The 12,602-nt window shown below is 41.3% G+C and overlaps 1 protein-coding gene across 6 annotated transcripts in view; it reads left to right on the forward strand.

The window, feature by feature from the left end:
- Tex14 (testis expressed 14, intercellular bridge forming factor) overlaps positions 1-12,602 on the forward strand; it is a 127,377-nt gene that overhangs the window by 105,170 nt on the left and 9,605 nt on the right. For all 6 annotated transcript variants that reach the window (XM_036197549.1, XM_036197551.1, XM_036197554.1 and 3 more), the window contains 5 exons: positions 1,300-1,505; positions 3,021-3,117; positions 4,693-4,767; positions 8,872-8,949; positions 9,548-9,641. In XM_036197549.1, the coding sequence (XP_036053442.1) occupies positions 1,300-1,505; positions 3,021-3,117; positions 4,693-4,767; positions 8,872-8,949; positions 9,548-9,641 (550 nt within the window). The remainder of the gene's footprint in view (positions 1-1,299; positions 1,506-3,020; positions 3,118-4,692; positions 4,768-8,871; positions 8,950-9,547; positions 9,642-12,602) is intronic.

The following is a 12,602-nucleotide window of genomic DNA, read 5'->3' on the forward strand; positions in this document are numbered from 1 at the left end:
TTCCTATTTGCCCTGGTTGGGCATAAGTCCTGATGGCTATTTTCTCCCAAAACAAAGGTGTTTTCTTTATTTCTTTTTGTTGTTGTTTTGTTTTGTTTTGAGGCAGGGTCTCGCTCTGTAGACCAGGCTGGCCTTGAACTCAGAGATCTGCCTGCCTCTGCTCCCGGGTGCTAGGAGTAAAGGCCTGCTACAATACTTAGTTTATTGTCTAGGTACAAAAGTTTGCCTGCTTGCAGTGCCCACAGAGGCCAGAAGAGGGTGATAGATCTCTGGATCTGGCGTTTACAGCTGGTTGTGAGCCACCAAGTAGGTCCTGGGAACAGAACCTAAGTTCTCTAGAGGAGCAGCAAGTTTTCTTACTGCTGAGCCATCGCCAGCCCATTTTCTTAAGAGTCAGAACTAAACAGAGTAATTCCATGGGCTTCTCGGTAGAGGTATGATATAGCAGTATAGCAGACCCTCCCTGCTGGAGACAGCCTGCTGCAAGTGGAGGCAAGTTGGGTTTAGCACTGGACTGCCTTCTCAGGTCAGTCAATTAAATTTTCTCATAGTTAAATATCCATAGCTCTTGAGGTTTTGTTGTTGTTGTTTGTTTACTTAAATGTTGGGGATCAAATATAGGACTTTGTGAAGCCAGGCAAGTTCTCTACCACTGAAATATATCCCTAGTACTGTCCTCTGTCATGATTTTCTATAAACTGCAAAAATGCCACAGGCACAGTAGAAAGAATTAGGAATTCTTTCTTTTCTTGCTCTCTGGTTTAGTAAAACTTAATAGTTAATACAAACCCAGTTTCCTTTACCAATATGTGTTTTTTTATTTTCTTTGAGAATGCAGGGAGATTAAGGTGGTAGGTTATGACTCTGAGTTTCCATTGGAAGTGGTGGCAGTGGTGCTGTAGTTACTCTTGGAAGCTGGTGTTAGATTGCAGTGGTGGAGACATCAGTGCAGGGTCTGTCTACTCTGCACCTACGCCGTGCACCACTGAATTAACTGTGGCAATCCACATATAACCAGCATCAGATAGGTTCTTGTCATGGTTCTTATTTTTGGTAAATTTGCGGCTTAATTTCCCTTTATTTCATTTTGATGATCAGCCACACACACACACACACACACACACACACACACGTTTAATGTCCTGAGAACTTAAGAATATAGAGTTTTAGACCTGAGGAGCTATTTCAGATTCATGATTGTTTCAGTTACAGCAATTTGGAAAATTCCCAGCATAGTTACAGTTTGTGATTGTTCACAATGTAAAGAATTTGGGCACATACTGCCCTCTTTTCTCCTAGAGTCACTTTCTTCAGCTGCTAGTCACTATGAAGACTGCCTTGAAAATACGACATTTCAAGTTAAAAGAGGATCTATATTTTGTTGGAATGGTCAAGAATCTATGAGAACTTTCTCTGCCAAATTTACCACTGTCCGGGAGAGAGCGAAGAGCCTGGAGTCCCTCCTTGCTTCTTCTAGACCTCTGCCTGCAAAACTGACTGATCCTGTAAGTTCCCAGTTTGCGTCTTACTTCTGTGAGGTCAGTCCCAGGCCCTCAGTGATAGACAGGGCTGAGATTTCTCCCAAATTCATTGAGAAGCAAGAAATATGCTAGATTCCTCCCAGGTGTCCCTGGGCTTTTCCTGGAGTCTGCATTTGGGGAGGCTTACATTGTCCTTCTTGAGCATGCTGCTTCCCTGAGTGCTGGCTGACCTCCCTGAACTTGCAGGGGTTCACGTTATATCACCTCCCCTCACCCTTGAGTTCTTTCTTCTTTCTCCCTCAGAGTGCGCATTTAGTCTTTGTAAGAAAACCACAAACTCCTGCTTAATATTGCTCATTAAAATCTTGGGCTGACCCTCTGTATTAGTTGATTTCTCTTGCTAAAATAAAAAAAAAAAATCCCTTGCTAAGATAAAAACACTGAGCAAAACCAACTCAAGGGAGGAGTGGGTTAATTTGGCTTATAGGTTATAATCCATCATCTAGGAAAGCCAAGATGGGAGCCTGGGGATAAAATCTGAAGGAGAAACCATGGAGGGACAGTGTTGTCTTAGTTAATTCTATTGCTATGATAAACACCATGACTAAGGAAACCCATAAAAGGAAGTGTTTAACTGGGGCCTTGCTTACAGTTTGAGGGTTAATCCATGATTATCATGGCAGAGGCCTAGCAGGCAGGCATGGTGCTGAAGCAGTAGCTGGGAGCTCACATCTGATCCACAAGTTGCAGGCAGAGAGAGCACAAACTGGGCCTGGCATGAGTTTTGAAACCTCAGAGCCCACCCTCAGTGACACTCATTCTCCAACAAGGCCACACCTCCTCCTAATCCTTCCAAAAGAGTCCACCAACTGGAAACCAGATGTTCAGATATATGAGCTTGTGGGAGCTGTTCTCATTCACATAACCACAATTGTTTACTGTCTTTCTCTTTCTGGCTTTTCAGCTACTTTTCTTACATTGTCCAGGCCACCTGCCTAGGGGGTGGCACTGCCCACAGTGGTCTGAGGCTTCCTACATCAATTAGCAGTTAAGAAAATGCCTCAGACATGCCCAGAGGCAAATCTGATGGCAACAGTTCTTCAAGTGAGGTTCTCCTTTGCTAGGTATGTTAAGTTGACAACTAAAGCTAACCATGACACCTTCTCATGAACAGACTAGTTATTATCTTTAGCATTCAATGGAAAATAGATTGTAAATGGTTTTGGGATTTAGCTTGTAAAAGTTGTACTCAGAGGTGAGAAAATAGCAAGGAATCTTAGGCTTTCACTCAGTGAACTGTTAATTGGGTAGATTCTAAGTGCCAGGCACCATATCCAAACCTGAATAAGAAGGCCATATCTTAAAGTTTCCAATGGCTTAGTGAGGAAACAGGCCCAGTATGATTACTAAGTGCTCAGCCAAGAACTGGAGTTAAGAAGGCTTCTCAGGGGAGGTAGAAATGATTGAGCTGCATGTGCCTTTTTACTCAGTACACATACTACTTACCACGTTTTATGTCTCATAATTTTTTTCTTATAGAAAAAATGGTCTGCATACAGTGGGGTTGGTCCTTCTAACATTTCTGCAGCATCTATGACATCATCCCACACTACCAAGAGGAAGAGCCTACCCAGAGGTACCCTGTATTTAGTATCAAAGTTCATGAGAGTAAGCTGGTTTAAGAAGGCCTAGGTTGTTGTTCATTAATCTTTGATGTGGCATCTGGTTTAAACAAAAATGTTATTTTTCTTTCTTTCTTTCTTTCTTTTTTTGGTTTTTCAAGACAAGGTTTCTCTGTGTAGTTTTAGTGCCTGTCCTGGATCTTGCTCTGTAGACCAGGCTGGCCTCGAACTCACAGAGATCTGCCTGGCTCTGCCTCCCGAGTGCTGGTACTAAAGGTGTGTGCCACTACCACTCAGCCAAAAATGTTATTTTTCTATGATTGTAAAAGTAAAACAGAAAACTTGGTAAATAAAGAAAAGTTTAAAAACAAAATGGTCAACTAAGCATACCACAGCTTACTGTGTTGTACAATTTTGGTGTATTATCTTGTTTCATAGTTTTAGAAGTATATAACAAATATTTTAATTTTTATAACTATGCCATATATTAGTTCTAGACTGTGTTTCCCCTTGACATATGCTCAGCTTCCTTATCCATTAGTTCTGTGTCCATGGATTCAACCAGTTGCAGATGAAAAGTATTTGAAAAAAGATTGCATCTACTGTATTAAACATGTATAGCCTCCCTTTCTCATCCTTCTTCCCTACCTCAACAGTGTAATGTATCAATGATGTACATTGTATTTACATTACATTGTATTATAATTATAAGGCATTATAAGCAATCAAATACTATGCCACTTCATGTAAGGAACTTGAGCACTCATGGATTTTGATATTGCCAGGCTGAGTGATTCTGGAAATACTTCCTTATAAACAACAAAGGCTAATTGTATTTTGAGCATTTCCTCTTGTAATTAAGAGTTATTCATAAGTAAATAGTAGCTACATAATAATAGATTCTAAATATGTTGGTTAACCATTATTTTATTTGAAAATTTACATTGTTTTCCAAGTTTTGCCCTTTGTACATAAGTCTTATCTGAACTTCTAACCTTTCCTTAGGATAGAATTTTTTTTGGAAGACAGTTTTCAAATCACACAAGAATGCTAAAGACTTCTACAGCACATTGCTTTTGTTGCAGTAGTTTTAATGTCTAAGGCCTTGCTTTGCTATAGCTCTTGGAATTTCTCTGCAGGGACGAGGAATTTTACATGTTGTATTGAAGGGCTTGCTATATATAATTTAGTACTTGGGAAAAGACCCCAAATATGGTTGCTCCCTTATCTCCTGGCCTGATACTCTACAGAGAAAAGCCTCCTGCTTTGTGTTTGTGTTCATTTTGGCTTATCCAGAACCTCTGTGTTCCTTTACAACCTGCTCCAGATCACCCCCAAGCCTCTTAGTAAGAATTTGTACCTTAATCTGATTCAAGTGTCCTTAGAAAGAAGCAAAGTAATGGGATGAAAGTGGAGAGTAAGACCATCCATATATTAAGGAAGCCTCCACTAAGATTGTCATGAGAGATGCTCTCTTACGCCTTAGTTTATTACATCATTGAGAAAGCCTTACATTCATGGAAAGACTAGAAAATTACAATTCAGGTCTAGGAGGGTGTTAAGTCATTTTCCCCTTTATCTTTTTTAAGATCTAGTGGAAGCCACCTCTCAGCAGCATATTGATGAGCTTCCACCACCAGCTCAGGAGCTACTTGATGAAATTGGTAAGAGGTATTCAATACAAAATATACTTCTTAGCCCCTGTTGGTTATAGTCACTGACCACAATATAGTTTCTTTTCCTTAGGTATCAGCACTAGTACAATATATGTGTATATGAAGGTGTGGTTGAATGCAAAATTCAGGAAGGAACAGTTTTTTGGTTTTTGTTTTCAAGACAGGGTTTTTCTATGTAGTCCTGGCTGTCCTGGAACTCACACTCTGTAGACCAGGCTGACCTCAAACTTGCAGAGATCTACCTGCCTCTGCCTCCCAAGTGCTTGGATTAAAGGTGTGCACCACCACTGCCCAGTAGGCAGTGTGGCCAAGATATTTGGCCTATTTATTTTGTCATTTGTTATTAAAGGGTTTATAAGAAAGAGTCTAAAGTAAAGTGTAGCCAGAAATTTCTCCGGTCCTGCCTTGCCCAGCAGTCCAGACGAATCTCTCCCACCTGTGGTCCCACACCTGCATATAAAATAATTACTCAGAGGTTTATAATTATAAACTGTATGGCCTATGGCTTCAGCTTCTAGCTAGCTAGCTCTTTCATCTTAAATTAACTCATTTCTGTAATCTCTATGTTGCCACATGGCTGTGGTGTTACTGGTCTGCTGGCACCTTGTTGCTCCTACAGTGGGTTCGAGTCTCTTCTACTTCATTCTTCTCTCTATCTCTCTCGGAGTTCCCACCTGGCTGTAAGCCTTCTTGCCATAGACCAAAACAGCTTTATTTATTAACCAATGGGAGCCACACACATTCACAGCATACAGAAAGAAATCCCACATCAGTAAAGTAACAACATTCAAATGTTGCTGGTGATGAACTAATTTTATTTTTGTGAGATTTTTGTCTAGTTTTGTTTATATTTTAAAAGATAGGGTCTTTCTATGTAGCTCAATCTGGTCTAGAGTTCACTTCATAGCCAGGCTGGCCTTAATTCTGTCCATCTGCCTCAGCCTCCCAAGTGTACCACCATGTCTAGATGATAAACTCCTTTAACTAAAGGAATTGCCCTTTCAATTCAAACTAGATATTCCTTAGAAGCCTGTAGTCTGGCTATGCAGGCCAAGACATGTTTACTTTCTATTTTGTTAATAAAGGAAGTATTAAACATATTGGGTCATGTAGATGAATTTCTAAACGGTCTTATTAAATAAAAAACAGAGCCAGATATAGGGTTAAAGCCTGATAGAGACCAGAGGAATAGGAACAGCCACAGCTAACCTCACCTCACTAACTCTGCAGCTTCTAAATGCGAGCAACTTCCTGTCTCCCTACACCTGTATGCCTTGTTGTTCTCCATCTGATTTGCTTTCTCTGTCCAGCTATATCACTTCCTCTTCCTGCCCAGCTCTGTCACTTCCTGTCTGTCTGCACAGACCTCCATAGTTAACTAGTTTTGGAATTTAAGGCATATGCCTCCACACCTGGCTGTTTCCAGTGTGGCCTTGAACTCACAGAAATCCAAACAGATCCCTGCCTGCCAAGTGATAGGATTAAAGGCATGTGCTAACATTGCATGACTTTTGTGTTTACTTATAATGGCTTGTTTTTTCCTCTGATCTCCAGGCAAGCTTTTTTTAAAGCACAAATAAAATATCACCACAGGATTGTGAATAAATAAATAAATCCTTCTTATAATTCCCCAGAAGTCAGTGAGAGAAAAACCTGATGGGACTAGAATTTTCCATTTTGGGAGGCTACTGAGAAATAGAAACTCCATCTTATTTACAGCTGGGCAGATGTTAAAGCAATAGTGTATTGTTATAGAGACCTTGGAAGCAGGCAGTCTGTTTCTCTAACCACCTGGTTGACCAGCCCTTCTCTTTAGAGGGTCCCTCCCCTCTTGTCTATGATGGTCCATTTCTTCGTGTAGGGCCTACAGAGAATTGGTCAGGGCGGCACTAGTTAGTGTTCAGGATCTCTAAGGTCTTGTGAATCTTAAGGAACTAGGACTTAATCCTCTGACTCAAGGCACAGCCATCCTCTGGGCTCTTTAGCATAACCTTCAGAGCCTCTTCTTTGAGCTAATGAACTCAGGTAATTGTATTATCATCACTGTTGTTTATCTGAAAAGACCCCTAGGGAGTAGTCAGGACCTGTCCCCTGCTTTTTTGGAGGGTTCATATCCAGAGGTCTAGGCTCCAATAGGAGCCTTAAAGGGAAAGGTCTTTTAGAACTCTAGGATATAGGCGATCATTTAAGAGCAACCAGGGACTGGTGAGGATAAAATCCTGATTTAAGTCATCTTACAGGTATTCTTGATGCTCAAGAGCTGTCAGGTAGCAGTTCACCAACAGTAAGTAGGAAGGGAGCAGGCTAGCACTGCCAGACACAGCTCCTCCTCCTCAAAGGGAGTGGCCCCAGCTGTTTCTCTGCTTTGCTCTGAAGAGCATTTTGAAAGAAGCAAGCTCCTAATGCAGAGCAGCCAGTGAGTTTAGCATCTGCTGATCTTGGTCTAGTGAGCATTTTATTAAGGAAGTGGGAATATGGATATTCATAGTAAAAACATGACATATAGGCTAGTAGAGAGGGAGACATTTGTGGATGGCTCTGCTCTTGAAAGAGTATAAAATCAAGATTGGGGGCTGGAGAGATGGCTCAGCAGTGAAGGACACTTGCTCTTGCAGAGGACCTGGGTTTGGTTCTCTGCACCCACATGGTGGCTCACAACCATCTGTAGCTCAGTTCCAGGGGATCTGAAGCCGCCTTATGACCTCCATGGATGGATACAAGGCACATACATCCACACATATAAACATACTCATACTAATAAAGTTTTTCAAATCTTTAAATCTGTTTTTTTTTTTAAGATTTATTTATTTATTATATATACAACATTCTGCCTCCATGTAACCTTACATGCCAGAAGAGGGCACCAGATCTCATTACAGATGGCTATGAGCCACCATGTGGGTGCCAGGAATTGAACTCAGGACCTCTGGAAGAACAGTCAGCACTTTTAACCTCTGAGCCATCTCTCCAGCCCCTAAATCTGTTTTTAAAATCAAAAGAGCATAAACTTTAGAGCTAAGACTACCTGGATTCAATCTCAATTTTCCTACTTATCTTTTTTTATTTTTAATTTATGGAAGTTCCTTAACCAAGTGAACCCTCTCTTCACTTGCCCGATCTCAGTAGCTCTGTTTCCAGGCTCCTCCTCAGTTTGGTCTCAGTTCTGTTGTTCCTCTTCTGAGACACAAAAATAAAAATAATATCTCACGGGGCTGTTGCTAAGATTGTGACTAATCCTGAGTTAGTGTACACAAATATCTAATACCTACCTCTCTGTTACCTTCCTTCATCATCATCATCATCCTTTTGGTTTCTCTTTTGGTTTTGTTTCTAGACAGAGTCTAAATATATAGCTCTGGCTAGCTTGGAACTCACAGAAATGTACCTGCTTTTGCCTTTCAAGTGCTGGAATTAAAGGTGTTACACCATTACACACAGCTCCTTTGCTTTCTTTTTTTTAAACGCTTTTTGTTTGTTGCGTATGTGTACATAGATGTATATGTCATGGAGCTTATATGGAGGTCAGAGGACAACTTAAGAAGTTGTTTCTTGCCTTCAACACTCTGGGTCCTAGAAATCAAATTCAAATCATCATGTATGGGGGCAAGTGCCTTAACCCACCTAACCATCTTGCTAGCCATGTGTTTGTTTGTTTGTTTTGGGTTTTTGTTCTTGTTATTACTGTTTGAGACAAAGTTTCATGGAATCAAGTCTAGCCTTGAACTCTTTATGTGTGTAGCCAAGGCTGGCCTTGACAAGTTTCTGCCGCCACCTCCTAAGTCCTGGGGTTCCAGGTGTGCATCACATCCCCTCCTAATGTTTTGCTTTGTTTGGAAACAGGGTCTCAAGTCCTGGCTAGCCCGGCACTTGTTATGTAGTCCAGACTGGCCTCAAACTTAGAGAAACCGTGCTGTTCGTACCAGTACACTTGCTATCAAGCCTCTGAATCCTTTACCCGGTGCTATTGGGGCTTCCTTACTTGAAGAGTTCATTTTGAACCCATAGTGTACTAAAGCAGTGGCTTTCAAACTTGATCAGACGTGTATGACATGGAAGGAGGGTAAGCTGCCTTTCGCTTTTGTACTGTGACAGAGCATCTGAAGCAGCAGCAGGTTTCATCCGTGGTGTCACATGAGAGCACAGCACATGATCTGAGTGCCACTGAACACGGTAAGCCAAAGTCCAGGTCTCTTCAGGAGTTTTTATGTAATGGAAGAGTGTGACTTAGGTCCGGTCCACCTCCATTTTAATCCCAATTCTACCAGTTAATTTTGTCTAAGTGTTATTTCTGAGCTTCATCTGTCCTTATCTGTGAAATGGGAATAGTAGTTCCTATCTCTTGACATACATTAAAGGGTACACCCTTACCCCACACAAATTCCTTCCATGAAGTTCTACCCTAGGAGCATCTAAGAAGCAAGAAAGTGAAGAGTGCCCTCAAGTACAGTTGTGTGGTTTCTCTTAGGGTTGCTGGCCACCTCTTTGTGTGCCTTCTTTCCTTTGCTTTATCTAGTTCTCTGAGCTTGGCACTGTCTAGGTTTCCTGTAGCTTCACCTGGCACCGCGGATCTCCCAAGACCCCAGAAGCAGCTGCTGTGAATGCTGGTGCCCTACAGTCTGCCATCTGGCCCTCTGCTCTCATGGGAGAGGGGAGCTGATGTATTGCGTACTTGCAGAACTACTGATGGCCTTAATTTTCACAGTTCATTTTAAAGCATATTCTTAATTATTTTTCATTTTAATAAAGTTAGCTCTCTCAATTGCTTCAGATAAAAAGCATTTGGAAGAACAAGAAACCAACAGTAGTAAAGATAGCAGTTTTCTTTCCACCAAAGAAATTCAGGATCTGGAAGACACAGAGAGGTAACAAAAAAAACTAAATTTTTGAAAGGATTTTAAAATTGCATTTGTGTATATTAGTTTTTATTATATTAACAAATAATAAGGAACAGAACAATCTTTTTCTTTATCCTCCTTGCTTCATTACTAGGATTTTTGTTTTATATTAGCATGTATTAATATAACAAGTTTCATGACAATATTTTCATACATATCTATAATACATTTTCATCAAGTTCACTTTTCCTTACCTCCTCATGTCTCTCCCCTGCTCTCATGAATCTAACCAGCTCCTTCTACTCTCATGTCTTTTTTGGAGGGTGCGTGACCTAGGGAGTGTCATTAGGGTTTCTTATAGGAGCGTGAGTGAGGGGTTATTATAGGAACATGAGCAGTTTATCAGTGGCTACATCACTGAAGAGCATGTCTCTCCTCTCCTAGCAATAATTAACTGTCTATAGATCCTCAGGGCAGGATAGGGGTTTGTGAGCCCCTTCCTCCTAGTTATACTTTGTGATTAAAATACATAAACATATAATCATTTTTCTTAACCAATATAAGGTGTACAGCTCAATCTTAGTTATATTTGTTATTGGTGAAATTATTAAGGCCATTCCACGTAGTTAAAAGGGAGGTTTATTTTGTGGGTAACTTACAAATGAAGGGGTAGGTTGCAGGGTCTGGCAAGGGTATGGCGCAGTCCGGCGGTGTTCTCTGAAGAACTCTGTTCCGTCTACCTCCAATGTCCAGGGTCCCAGAACCAAGAGAGACCTCTCCTCTCGATCCTGGGTCTTCAGCTTCCTCCCTCAGCACCGCCTTGTGGGCGGGACCATTACCGAAGCCTCAATGGGGGTTGGAACTTCCAGGCCAAGGCTGGGATGGCTACCCACTACAATTTGTTGCTGTCCATGATGGTTCACTTAAAAGTTTTTTAAATAAGTTTTTGTTTGTTTTTCTTTTTTAAGACAGGGTCTCAGTATGTAGCTCTGGTTGTCCAGGAACTCACTATGTAGACCCGACGAGATCACAGAGATGCGCCTGACCTGAAATAATTTCATCACATTTATTTGAGTGTGTGTGTGTGTGTGTGTGTGTGTGTGTCTGTCTGTCTGTCTGTCTGTCTGTCTTTCCAGCCCCTCATTACATTTGTTCTTATTTGCACTCCCCACTGCCTTCCTTTATCTGTCTTCCCCACCTTTTGCTGGTCCTTTTCCATCTGCCTAATAGTCCTCCCTCCACTTTCATGGCCCATATATTCCATTGTCCTTCCTGTTCCCAAGCTCCCACCCTTAGACCGCCTTTACTTGTAATACCCTCTCTTTCCCCCTCTCTCTCTCTCTCTCTCTCTCTCACACACACACACACACACACACACACACACACACACAGAGAGAGAGAGAGAGAGAGAGAGAGAGAGAGAGAGAGAGAGAAATTTAAATATAGTTTTACATGTGAGAGGAAAACATGGAATGTTTGTCTTAATATAATGATCTCTAGGTTCTATCCACTTTTTTTGCAAATGTCATAATTTCATTCTTTTAAAAACTATTTAGAGAGAGAGAGAGGAGTATGTACACCATAGTGTTCATAGGATGGTCAGAGGAAAACTTGTGGATGTTGTTCCCTCCTACCGTGTATGTCCTAGGGATTGAACTCAGCCAGCCAGGCTTGAATGGCAGACATCTTTACCTGCTGAGGCATCTCACTGGGCCGCCTTCTTCTTTATGGAATGCATACTTATCACTTCTTTTGCTTGAGACAGGATCTGACACTGTCACCCAGGCTGGAGTGTTGGGACTACAGGCTTGTACCATCACAGCTGGCTTCACTTTTTTCTTCTGTTGATGGAACTCTAGGCTGGTTTTGAGACCCTGCTTTCCATTTTTTTAAAGATTTATTATTTTTATGTATGTATATGTGCCAGTGATGGATGCCACGTGCATTCAGGATCTGAAGCAGTCAGGAGGGGAATTGGATCATCCAGAACTGGAATTCTAGGCAGTTGTGAGTTGCCACATGGGCTCTGAGAACCGAACTCAAGTGCTCTTCACTTCTAAGCAGTCTTTCCTGCCTCTCGCTTTCAGTTCTTTTGGCATATACCCAGAAATGATATTTCTAGATTATATGGTGAATCTATTTTTAAAGATTTATTTATTGTGTATATAGTGTTCTGTTTGCATGTATGCCTGAAGGCCAGAAGAGGGCACCAGATCTCATTACAGATGGTTGTGAGCCACCATGTGGGTGCTGGGAATTGAACTCAGGACTTCTGGAAGAACAGCCAGTGCTCTTAACCTCTGAGCCATCTCTCCAGCCCATATTTTTAATTTTTTAAGTAACCATCACACTTATTTCCACAGTAGTTGTAACACGGAATGCTCCCATCTACAGTGTACAGGAAAGAGTTCCAGTTTCTCCCTGTCTTTGCCACTTTATATTTCTCTCTCTCTAATACTAGCCATCCTAGGGATGAGGTTATGCCACAGTTGAATTTCATTTCCTTAATGAATAGGTATATTGGACTTCTTTTGGCTGTTTGTATATCTTTTTAGTAGAGATATTTATTAGAGGGGCTGGAGAGATGGCACATTGGTTTAGACCTTTTGTTGCTGTGGCAGAGGATCCAGGTTCAATTCCCAGCATAGATCTGGGACAAAAGTCCCAGGGGATCTAACTTCTTCCTCAGACCTCCACAGACACTGTATGCATATGGCACACAGGCATACATTCAGGCAAAGCATTCATACATATAAAATATTTTTTAAATAAATACAACTTGGGAAAAATTCTAATGTTCCACTGTTTATTAGATAGAGTTTTTCATTAATTTTCTTGGTCGATAGAGTGATTTGTTTTTATTTTGGCCTGTTGAGTTTTTTTGTTATTGTTTTGTGTTTTTGTTTTTTAAAGACAGGGTTTCTCTGTGTAACAGCGTTGGCTGTCCAGGAACTTGCCCCGTAGGCCAGGCTGGGTTTGAACCCAGAG

This window comes from Onychomys torridus, chromosome 8 (genome assembly GCF_903995425.1).
Source record: "Onychomys torridus chromosome 8, mOncTor1.1, whole genome shotgun sequence".
Taxonomy (NCBI): domain Eukaryota; kingdom Metazoa; phylum Chordata; class Mammalia; order Rodentia; family Cricetidae; genus Onychomys; species Onychomys torridus.